This window comes from Rana temporaria, chromosome 4, assembly GCF_905171775.1.
Source record: "Rana temporaria chromosome 4, aRanTem1.1, whole genome shotgun sequence".
NCBI classification, from domain to species: Eukaryota; Metazoa; Chordata; class Amphibia; order Anura; family Ranidae; genus Rana; species Rana temporaria.
In genome coordinates, this window is record NC_053492.1 from 275,381,434 (window position 1) to 275,394,067 (window position 12,634).

A 12,634-nucleotide genomic window follows, 5' to 3' on the forward strand; every position below is an offset into this window, starting at 1 on the left:
GTCCATCTTTTTGCGATACAGCACCGATTTACTTTGACAAACGTGTAGTCATGCTACACTGTACCCAAATAAAATAGATGTATTTTTTTACCCACAAATGGAGCTTTTCTTTGGTGGCATTTAATCACCCCTGTGTTTGTTTTTTGCGCTATAACCAAAAAAAAAAAAAAAAAAACTTCCTGAAATTTAAGCCAATATGTATTCTGCTACATGTTTTTGGTAAAAAATAAATCACATTAAGTGTATATATTGTAGATGCTAAAAGGTTTGCGTAAACCAAACTATGGGATATACACTGGAGTATTTGTTTATAAAAGTAATGCCAGCAAATCGATATTGCAGTGAACAATCGGACACTAAAACTGACACTCTGCTGGAAACAGTGACACCAATGCAGTGATCAGTGCTAAAACTATGCAATGCCACTGTACTGACACTGGTTGGGAAGGGGTTAAATATCTAGGGCAATCAAAGGGTTAACCATGTGCCTAGTCAGTGTGTTTACCATCTGTGATGATCTTACTAGGGGAAGAGATGTTGGTTCCTGCATTGCAGGAACGTACCTTCCCTGAGGTTAGAACGGAGCCTTGCTTCCGAGTCTCTGCCCGAGGATCGGCGGGTGCCAGCGGACATCTAGCGTCTGGCATCCGCAGATCGGCTTCTGCCGTGAATAATCAGAGCAGAAACGGTCCTGTAGGCGGAAGAATCACGTACTGTATATATTCATGTGATCCTGAGCACAGCTGCAACCATGTAGCAGCAAAACCGCCATAGGACAGTCGGCAAGCCGTTAAAAAATCCTCAGTGTTTGTTTTACAAAAATTCTCACTTTGCTCAGACTATAGCATAATGTTGTTAGACCAAAATCTAAGTAAAAGGATATCTTTCAGCTGAAGCTTTAATCAATTCCCAGTTCCTTGAAATGCCAGTTATTTTTATCTTTTTGTGTTTATGTGGGGTCTCACCTTGAGCAAACTGTATCATTGTCATTCTAGCACTTTTGAGCTGCCTAGATGAATTAAATGTTACTTACCAAATAAATTACTTGAATGCCCTTGTTTTAGTACAGGTTTCAGTTCATTTAATCCCCAGGCATATCGCTTATAATTATCCCAGGAAAACTTCATCATCTGTAGAGAAAAAAAAAGGAACGGAAGATCAAAATCAGAGAAAAAGGCAAATTAGAATCTGACAGCAATTGCTTTAAAATGGGTAACTACGCAAACATCTATTAAATGTCTTATTTAAAAGTAAAGCACAGAGATTTGAAAAAGTGTATGCAAAGCAAAACTTTGTTTTGGATAGCATAGGGATGTGTTAAAAGCAAATCAGCGTTTCTCAAGATTTCTTCTCACTTCCTGTTGCGTCTTCACAGCAAGAAGGATTACCATCAGAACAGCCATTATATAAACGGAATGTCACAAAACCAGTATAACTTTGCACTAAAGCGCTCAGAATTCACAGCGAAGCTTGCCATAAAGTGTACAAAAAGCCATAAACCAACTTGGGCTGGGTAATTGTAGCAGTGCAGCTCTCCTCAGAGATCCTGTACTGCACAAAAAACAAAACAAAAAAAACAGAAGGGCGCACTTTATTAAAAAATAAAAAAAGAAGATCAAAAATGTAGTCACAAAGCAAATATAAAATGATAGCAAGTAGAGCTACACGATTCTGGGAAAATTGAGAATCACTTTTTTTTGCTTAGAATAAAGATCATGATTCTCGTGGCATAACATCTTTCACATTATACAAAAAAAAAAAAAAAAGTTGCTAACTTTACGGTTTCGTTTTTTTTATTCATTAAGTGTATCCCGCCCCCCCTCCCCCCCAAAGAAAATGGATTGGAATGACCGCTGCGCAAACCACCACCACCATTTTATTATCTAGGATCTCTGCTAAAAATTATATATATATATATATATATATATATATATATATATATATATATATATATATATATATATATATATATATATATATATATATATATATATATATATAAAAAATAAAATAAGTTTAGGGGTTTCAAGTAATTCTCTAGCAAAAAAAACAACTTGAAAACCAACAAGTGTCAGAAAAAGGTTTAGTCTTTAAGATCAATGCCTGATCTAAAAAGAACAAAACATTACAATGTTTATAGCTAGCTGAGGAATGTTGTAAAACTTGGCAGACTGCCTGTTTTTATTTTTTTGGACAGCTGTCGGTTTCAGCAGAGAACTCGGGAAAATGCTTTAAGATCGCGAGGGGGAAAATATCGCGATCTCGATTATCAACGATTAATTGTGCAGCTCTAATAGCATGTCATGATACAAAATCCAGAATTCTTCCTTCCAACCTCATGGGATAATATGAATGGCAGAACTACAACGCACTTCGGGGGGACTGGCCCCTTCCTCAGAGCAATAATCTGAGGACATCAACTTTCACTGCCTTAAATAAGAGTCCCACCCAACTTTCTCTAAGGGGGAGGGACATTTAAGAATTGTCGTATGTATGGACATACCTATCACAAGGTTTATTAGGGGAAAGATATTTCCTTTTAGGTAGCGCTCTATACATTTAATTGTAATTTAAATACACAGCACGTTATTAGAGCAGCAATCAATAAATGGCACAATTTATATGTTGTACACCAAAAGCATGGAGAAAAAAAAATAAAAACATTTGATTGAAGGTTATCCATTCCAAACAAAAAAATTAACAATGACTTTAAAATTTGCAAATGAAAAAAAAATTAATAAAAAAAAAGCAAATACTACAGGAGGATACCAGCATGATTGTGTGGCAGGAAAAATGAACTCCCGTTCTCGTGAGAGTTATGTCACCCAGCTAAAGATTTCACACTGAAGATGGAAGCACTGAAATGAGGGGGGGGGGGGGAAGAATAAGCATTGTATCTCTAGGGTGTGTGTGCGCACTCATTTACCATTGTAAGCATTGTATGTATGTTTAAAAAAATAAAATAAAATTATTGATTCTGCCAAAAATCCGTAATAAAAGCAACAGCTTTTAGTGCCGTCTGCCTGTGCTACATACCCGTTCCTGTACTTCCTGTTCTTGGGCCTAGACCTGCTTTCATTAAAGAGTATGCATACAGCCTTGGGCGGCAAGTACATCTCAGAACAGCATTTATGTACGCCTCTGCAAATCTCTATTGCAGATTTTGGGCTGTACATTGTACCTTCACCTTGTTCGCACCCTAAAAATTCCAGCTTTACAATATGCAAGCCAATCCGCCCTTGTGAGTGAACCCTTAAAGTAAATGTAAAAAAGGTTGGGGGGCACTCGTGTGTGTTCGCTCCTGAGCCAGGCAAGGTCCATTGACACACAGTGCAGCTCAGCCTTGCCCCCCTCCCTCATTTCTGGTTGTGATTGACAGCAGCAGGAGTAAAAAGCTCCTACTGCTTTGTCCGATTGTGTGGAGTCACTTAAATAATCCAATCACAACATAAAATCCTTATTTATTTAAGTTGCACTAGAATAGATAACTGAAACTGAAGTGAATATGCACACCATTTGTTCATCTGATCAGTCTCTTTATATGTACAAACACAAAACTTGCATGATCTCCCTAAACTCAATTCATTAGGAGTTATGTAATCTGCCTGGAAGCACATTGATGGCATGTAGTATGGGAAAGACAGGTAGCCAGTGTCTATTGGCAACATATATCTGTTCGCTATGGCATCATTCACACAGGCATACTTAAAAGGATATGTAAAAGTTTTATTTTATTTTTTTAAACAAAAAAGTCATACTTGCCCCCTCTGTGCAGTTGGTTTTGCACAGAGTGGCCCTGAGCCTCCTCTTCTAGGGTCTCTCGGCAGCAGTCCTGGCTCCTCTTCTCGAGTGCCCCGTTGGAGAGTCGCTCTCCCCTGACAGACAGGACTCGGCACTGCCCCTGGCTCCTGCATCATTGGATTTGATTAACTGCAGTGGAAGCCAATGGCTGCGCTGCCATCAATCTATCCAATCAGGAAACAAGACATCGGCTGGAGCTGGTGTGCTCGTCCCCGTCGCTAGAAAGACCGGCTTCAGGTAAGTAAAAGGGAGGCTCTGGGGGCTGCTGCTGCATAAAATGCATTAAGGTAAAGAACCTTGAGGGTTTACAACCCCTTTAAAGTACATCTGTAGGAAGGGCCTTGTTTGCCCACATGGGATTGCCGAGGTGTTCTATGCATCCTCCTGTAGGCAATCACTTCCAGGTCTGTTGGGATGCAACATGAATGGGACTGCCTGCATATATGACCCCCCACAATATCAATGTGAGGCACAATTACTTTTTCCAAGTTTATTTGCTATGTAGAACAAACTGCAATGACTTATTTTCTGATATTTTACATTGAACATAGCAGATCATAGGCATATGCCAAATGCTGCTAAACATCAACATTTAATTAGCATTTGCTAATGTATATTTTATAAAGCTGATAGAAGCATAACAATCTACAAGCTTGCAGTATCTATTATCTCCCAAAATGCTTTCTTCATTACTAAATTAAAAAGCTTGTCTTCACTTAGCTTATATAAATTGGGTCATATGGGAGCTGCAGCACAGAAGGTTTTTCACCTTAACCACTTCGGCCCTGGAAGAATTTAACCCCTTCCTGACCAGGCCATTTTTTGCGATACAGCACATAGGGTCATGTGATGTTGGACCCAAACAAAATTGATGTCCTTTTTTTTCCCCCCACAAAGCTTTCTTTTGGTGGTATTTGATCAACTCTGTGTTTATTTTTTGTGCTATAAACCAAAAAAAAAAAAAAGAAGGAAGAGCGATAATAATAATAATAATAATAATAAATACATAGGTCACGTCGATACTTCCAGTTCATCATAGGTCATATCAATGTCCAATTTGACCCTGTAGGTTAGACCCCCCCCCCCCCCCCCATCCACCCCTTTATGTGCGTCATCAATAGCATGTTAAAATTGTTTACATAAACTGAGTTTTTTTACTATGAAAAGAAAACCCAAAAACATTGCAATTTAAAAAATAAAAAATAAAAAAAAAGGGCTATTTTACAGGCACTTTACTTTTTGGCCTCTAAATGCCCCTCTATTTTGCCTGTGTGTCCATGTAAAACAGACGATTACAAGTGTTTAATGGCAGAAAAAAATAAAAAATTATTTACAACAGAATAAAAATGCTGGACAAGGACTTTTCCTAGATTTCCTGTAGGTGTCTCCCTTGAGGTATAAAGAACCAGGCTGCTATCCATAGTGTTATGCAAGTTTTCACTTCACCTAAAATCCATACCATTAAAGCCAGTCTTAAGAGTATTTAAATTATTATTGAATACACAGCAAAAAGAAAGTTACAAACTAACAGTTAGATCCAAGTTGTATCATTACCGTATTACAGAGTTTGCACATAGGTCTTCAACACAGCAAAACAAAAAGATGAGAAAACTCCTACAACCAATTCAGGAAACACACACACACACACACAAATATTATCTGTCACATTACAAAATCCACTATACAGTACATGCATCATTATGGTTAAAAACTGAACAGATTTTTTTTTTCTTCAAAAGCCTTGTAGTAAAAATGTTAATTGTACAATTAATTCTGACAGTTCTACTGAACAGAAAATCAAACTGAGATATTACCACAATCAACTGGACAGAAACTTACCACAATCAACTGGACAGAAACTTACCACAATCAACTGGACAGAAACTTACCACAATCAACTGGACAGAAACCTACTAACTGTCAGAATTCGGTCAAAAGAGACATTGCAGCAATGTAGAAAAAAAATCTGCTAGTCCACCTAACGTTTTAAGCAGTTCAATTTTGATTAAGTCCGGGTTTTAAAACAAGGTGTTTTTCAGTTACTTTTGGGATAAATATAGCGCCTAAAAAACACCTCCCCCGCAGCCCCAGTGTGAGAGCCCGAGTGCTTTCACACTGAGGCGATGCGCTTGCAGGAAGTTAGAAAGCCTTTGGGGTGGTGAAGAAGTGGCGTATACACCGCTCCTCCACCGCCCACCCATCCAAATGTATAGACAACACTGCTGAAGCACCTGCAAAGCACTTCGGCACTTTTCGAGTGCCATTAACCCTCCCCTTCGGCTGCTTGCAGGGGTTAAAAAGCACCTGGCTACCGGCCGAAAAGCACCGCTAAAACTAGCGCCAACACGGTAGAGAGACAGTTTGAAAGGGCTCTAAAAAGGTTTTTTATATAAATGAATAAAACTAAGCATTGTAAGTTTCGCTATTCCTGGTACATGATTTGTCTCAACTCTCCAACTGCTGCTTTTGCTGGGCAGTTACAAACTTTAGTCAGAAAATTAAGTCTATTAATTTTTCAGACTGACCCCTTTTCCAGGTATAGCTATGTTAAACACAAAAAAATAAGTGCCTATAATGTGTAAAGTGCAGTATACACGTTCTCACCCTGCTCTGCACATGCTCAGTTGCTCTATTTTTCAGCACTGTGCCAAATTTGTAGAGGCCGGTCTGCTGACAGCCCTAAAGCAGAACTCAGCCCCCATTCACACCTAGGCGTTTTTACGCCTGTAGTGCTACGCCGCTGCCGCCAGAGGGATGAAAACACATGTCCCTCTATGGAGATGGTTCACATCTCCACGCTGAACGCCGGACGCCTGCCGCCTGAAAAAAGGTCCCGGACCTTTTTTTCAGGCGGCTTTCGGCGTTCGGCTAGGAGATGGGAAGCATCTCCATAGAGGGGGTCAATCTGGGGCATATCTAGGCGGACAATACCGGCGTTTTGTTGCCGCAAATCGCGGTACAAAAACGCTGCCATTTGTACTGCGATTTGCGGCGACAAAACGCCGCGAATTTGTCTGCCTAGGTGTGAATGGAGCCTAAACCTTCCTGTCCTTTACAGCCAAAGAAACTGTTTCTGTTTGATCTGCAACTGCCATGCTACTGCACATGTGATCAGTTACGACACCGGCCATTTGATGGTTTGACAGTTTGAGGACCAAGCAGATGCGACAGTTGGCAACCCCAGAACTCCAGTAACGCAACTTTTTTTTTTTTAACCATTAAAGGAGTTTAGTTCTGCATTAAGATTTACTGCTGCTCATGGGGCTCCGAGCCTCAAACTGGCAGCGTTCAGCAAGAAGAAAAAACAGGAGTAAAGCTGGAGGCAATTTACAGCACACATTAATTTTGGTAGCATAAATATTAATGTGGATTGTATGTTCCTTACTAAAGAACATTTTTTTTATTAAGTGGTTATGGGTAAATTTCAACTTTAAAGAAGTTGAACAGATTGGCCGGATCACCAGAAGAAAAAGAAAACCTGTGAGTAGCTACGACCACCAAGTCCTATACACTGGAATGACACGTCACCAGCGGCCTCAGCTACCTGCATAGCCAACAATTACCTGAGGTGCTTGCTGTACGCACCTTTCAAAGATCCAAACCCAAGGCCCTGTTCGCACATATTGAAATGACCTGTGTCATTTCACCTGTATCTAGGGTATCAGTTTTAGGTATCTGAGCATTTGCACAAGTACAAGTAGTACTCATGCAAATGCTTCGTATCGGCAGCATTACGGGTGCAACCCTACTTTAAACCAATGCAAATCAACACAAATTTTAGGAAAAAAAATACATTTTTTATTCATTACAAGGACCTATAGTCCATGCACATAAAAAAAGAACGCCGACCTCCACCTACATAATCTCTGATGTAGCTGCCAGGAGAAGAGCCAAGGTAGTTATTATACAGTGGCACTTGAGTGACAGCTCTGAGTCTGCCACAATCAACATGGCAGCCCGCAGTAGCAGTTTTGAAGCACACACAAAATATGCATGTATAGCAGGGGTGTCAAACTCAAAATGTCATCATGGGCCACATCAGCATAATGATTGCCCTCAAATGGGCCAGTTGTATCTGTAAGATTAGATGTCCAGCGCATTGCCCTCCCCTTACATTAGATGTCAAGAGCTCCCCCCCACAACATCAGAAGTTGAGTTCCCCACTCTCCCTTACATCACAGAGCAACCCCCTTTCCTTATGCTGCTGCTGGGAAGAAGCTAGTTGCATTGCTTGAAAGCAGAAAGTAAGGGTCTGGAGGAGGACCAGAGGAGGGCTGAAGCCATCCTACAGCTGAAATGGCCAGATTCGGTCAGCGGGCCTTGTGTTTGACACCTGACAGTCTTCAGGGAAGACTATTCCAACAGTCTAGTAACAGGGTCACTTAGCCACTTATCTACTTTACTGTTCTTAAAAACGAACAGCGGTAGTGAACCCTAAATAGATTTATAAAAGAAATCACCCTCAGACGACCAGTGCACCTGTAAGTGTCTGAACTAGGCCATCACCGGATTGCTTAGTTTACAGACCATGCTGCAGAGTCAATCTGATGATCAATCACTGCAAAACACAAAATGTAAAAAAGTGTAGTTTAAATAATATTTAGAAGGTGGAAAAAAAAAAAAAAAAAAAAAGTGCTTGATTTCCCATGACAGTCAGTGTTGATGGGGGAACTTTCCCATGGAGCTAAGGTGTTCTCCCAGCAGAGGGGCGAGGGAATCTGACCCCGCCGGGAGAACACAGATTGACAGTGACTATAATAAAATCGCATTTAAAATCCGACAGGCTGGTTGTACCCATGTTGATCGATCAACTTGGGCCTGCCCATACCTGGCTTGAATCTTGGCCTGTTCCTGCTTGACTGGCTGAGATTTGAACCATCTATGGCCAGCTTTAGCTTTTTAAACCAGCAGATCATTATGACTGGTGGGAAGGGTTTAAAAAAAAAAAAGTGAGGGGAAAAAAAAAAAAAAAAAAAAGTGACAGATGTTATATTCTGCTCAGTAATCCCTTGCAAAATGGGATCTACTAGCAAATAAGCTTTCCTTGTACAACCAGCCATGGATGATTGCGAATTTCAAACTTAAATTTTACCAAGTTGCTTTTGGACTTGCTTAGACTGGAGTCTCCAGCCAATAATCTATTACATTTGTATAGATGCATTTATTACTTTATTTTAATTTTTTAACCTCATCTCCAGGTAAACTTAAAAATGGAACATTTAATAAACTGACAGAAACAATTAAGGCAAGCTGCTGATCAGATAACACGCAGAGCACCAAGTAAATATATAGAAGTCAATGTAATTAGAGTTAAATCTGATTAAACAGCAGATCAGGCAGGTCATTTGGGATTGCAACCAGCAATGTATATAAAGACAGACACCCAACACTTGCTGAATCTTAATTCTTTTAAAGCAACACATTTTTTGGATTTATGCTTTTTTTTTCCCCCATTGAAAAATGAAGTTAAAACTAATATATTTTAAGTATTTTTTTCTTGAAATCATATTTTTTTTAATGTACTTTAAGATCTTTTTCCTCTCGTTTCATCAAGGGACACAGAAAAATCAGGATTTTTTTTTTAATCAGGAAAGAGCTTTATCAGAAAAAACAAAAATTTGCACAAGTGCCATTAAAAAAACGAAATAAATACAGTGTACAGTTTAGTATCCAAAAAAACACAAGTTTGGCATACATAACCATCAACTATACTGACTGAGTAATCACAGCATGCAGAAAAGAGTCCTTGTAAACAGCATTGCAAGACATTCAAATGTATACCGATGCACAAAAGAGAAAATCTGTTTGGATCGGCATCCAGGGGAGGTAAAAATCAGAAGGAACACGTAAAAGCATAAAAGGAGTTTTATATAAAACACACAAATAGAGCAAGACCAGGAGAGCGCGACCAGTTATACCAGAGGTTATCAAATGTGGCAAGACATCCACGATAAAGCAGACATTTAAAGGGTCACTAAGCCCAGGTTCACACTGGGCTGCGGGAGTGAAGCCGTGCGAGTTAAGCTGAACTCGCACGATTTCACTCCCGCTGGCAGTCCCGATTTCGGCCGCGATTTAAGAGACATCTGTGCAGGTTTCTGCACAGATGTCTATGTAAATCGCGGCCCTAAATCGCAAAAAGTAGTACAGGAATTACTTTTTGAAATCGGTGCAGCGCCGCAGATGCGGCGTCGCACCGATTAGGACAGTGTCATTGTCGACAAATGCCGCCGATTTGAGATGCGATTTCACAAGTGAAGCAAATCGTACCCAGTGTGAACCTGGGCTCAAGGAAATTTTTAAATTTTTTTGCTGAAATTACTGTTTACAAGGTATAGAGACATAAAAGTTAACTGATTAAAAATAGATTAAATATAGATTAAATTCAATCATTTTTAAAAGGAATCATATAATGCAGGGATCGACAAATCCCTGGCGCCAGGTCGCCATGGCGACTAAAAATAGTGTCCTGGCGACTTGGCTTGGAAGGTGGGCAAAAAAAAATAAAATATTTTTTTTGTGAGCTGGTGCCATCTGGTGGTGAGCCGTTGGTATTACAAGTTATTACCACCAGATGTGAGCTGGCGCCATCTGGTGGTGGCCGTTGGTATTACAAGTTAAGCATTACAAGTTAAACAGCAATTCTAATGTCATTTTTCACTATTTTCACTGCCATCTTTTTCCCTCTAATTAGAACCCCCAAACATTATATATATTTTTATCATAACACCCTAGAGAATAAAATGGCGATCGTTGCAATACTCTGTTACGCCGTATTTGCGCAGCGGTCTTACAAGCGCACTTTTTTGGGAAAAAATTACACTTTTTTTAATAAAAAAATAAGACAACAGTAAATTTATCCCCATTTTTTTTATATTATGAAAGATAATGTTACGCCGAGTAAATTCATACCCAACATGTCACGCTTCAAAATTGCGTTTGAACACCGTTTACATATGCGGGCGCTGCTCACGTATGTGTTCGTATCTGCGCGCAAGCTCGTCGGGACGGGGTGCGTTTTCTGGCTCCTAACTTTTTTAGCTGGCTCCTAGATTCCAAGCAAATTTGTCAACCCCTGATATAATGTGCCTCTAGTTTTAAACTGGTTTCATGTTTCTGTGAAGTAAAGAGACCCACAGAACAAAAACAAACAATCCAGGGCAGTGTTTTGTTTTTAAAATGAATCTGATTGGTTCCGAGGAGTTTTAGACACACAGCTTGGACGACAGTGAAAAGCTGCCATGAGTTTTTTTCATAAGGAGCCAGACAAGCAGGAAGTGTGGAGATCAGAGCAGAATTACAGCAACTTCAAAGCAAAAACGAACAATTAGGGACATGAAACCAGGACTGCAGTAAGGTAAAGGAAGCAATTTAGCTAAAAAAAAAAAAAAAATTCCTTTAGTGATCCTTTAAACCTTAAAGTGGTTGATAAGCCTAACCTGTATACACCATCAGCACTGCATTCCATTGTAGTATCCCCCTCTGTGCGATTTATAAAAATAAATGCTGAATATACCTAATTGAATTGCCAAGCTAGCGATCACATGACCAGCCAGCTTTCTCCTTTCCTCCTCTGAGATGCAGTGGGCAGGGCTGAGGTTCCCCTGCTGATGTTAGTCTGGAGGGGAGGAGGAGAGAGCTGGCCGGTCATGTGATCACAATCTCGGCTCTTAAATGAGGCATTTACAGCATTTATAAATCATTCACAGAGGGGGACACTGCAATAGGAGGCAGTGCTGATGGGGTATACAGGTTAGTGTTAGGAGAGCAGCAGGAGGGGTGGCTCGCATACAAACAGAGGGGAGGAGGACACAGGAGCAGAGAGGAGGGCAGATAGCAGGCTGCTGATGAAACTGCCCATGGTGTCAGGGCTCAGCAACCATGATACACCGTGGTCAGTTTACAGAGGGGTGGGGGGAAACTGCCAGAATCAGCAGGTTTTTTTTAGGCCTTAGAGGGCCAAATGATACAGGACAAGCCACTATGTCATTACATGTTTTAAAAAGGGGCAGGATCCATTTTTTTTTTTAGTCATTTCTTTTTTGGGGGGTTAAATGCTTTAAGGGTTACATCTATGTTATGTATCCACTGTGGGAGAGGTATTGGTTTTCCAATGTGGTAAGTACCAATTTAAAGGCATGAAATAATGCCTTTGAGAATACTTAATCGAAATGTTATTGTGGGGCCACGTCATCTAGTATACCCAATAGGCATGGTAAGGGGCATGGTCGTAGAGTTGCCTGAAGTACATTGCTTTAAGTGTTAATTACCTTTTGCAGGTAGTGGTGCAACTTCGGCTCTGCCACAACATATAGGGGAGTAGTGAGCTCTGTGTATTATGTATAGTTGAGAGAGCCGTATACACTTATTAGGGAGCTCAGGTGTACCGAATGGAGAGTTTCCTCCGACAGATCTTCCTCCAGGACACCTACATCTTGTTCCCATCACCGCTTTACCTTGCATGGGTAATCCTCCAAATAGACATGGAGGAGTATCAGTTAGCATGTAGATATTAATCCCTTAGTGGAAGCGACTGCATATAATTAAAGATAGGAGTAGGAGAAAGATGTTCATTACCCAGTGGCCCTTGTACTATTATGGCATGTGCTAGTTGTAGATAAAAGAAATGCATGTTATGCAATATATTCATCAGATTTTCTCAGCTGCAAGTTTATAGTGTCGGATGACTAAAATAAGACAAACTAAAATGGTATTTTAGTCAAAAGACTCACTAAAAAGGAATGAAATTTGACGTCAAAACTAACACTGCTCCATTCATGGATCGCTTTTCATTCGTGGAAGCTATAGTGCGGCTTCTATGAATGGAGGAGGG

At 40.1% G+C, this 12,634-nt stretch overlaps 1 protein-coding gene across 1 annotated transcript in view; it reads right to left on the reverse strand.

The window, feature by feature from the left end:
• MAN1A1 (mannosidase alpha class 1A member 1) overlaps positions 1-12,634 on the reverse strand; it is a 243,787-nt gene that overhangs the window by 177,977 nt on the left and 53,176 nt on the right. Inside the window, exon 2 of the mRNA XM_040350323.1 lies at positions 1,034-1,130. Coding sequence (XP_040206257.1) covers positions 1,034-1,130 — 97 coding nt within the window. The remainder of the gene's footprint in view (positions 1-1,033; positions 1,131-12,634) is intronic.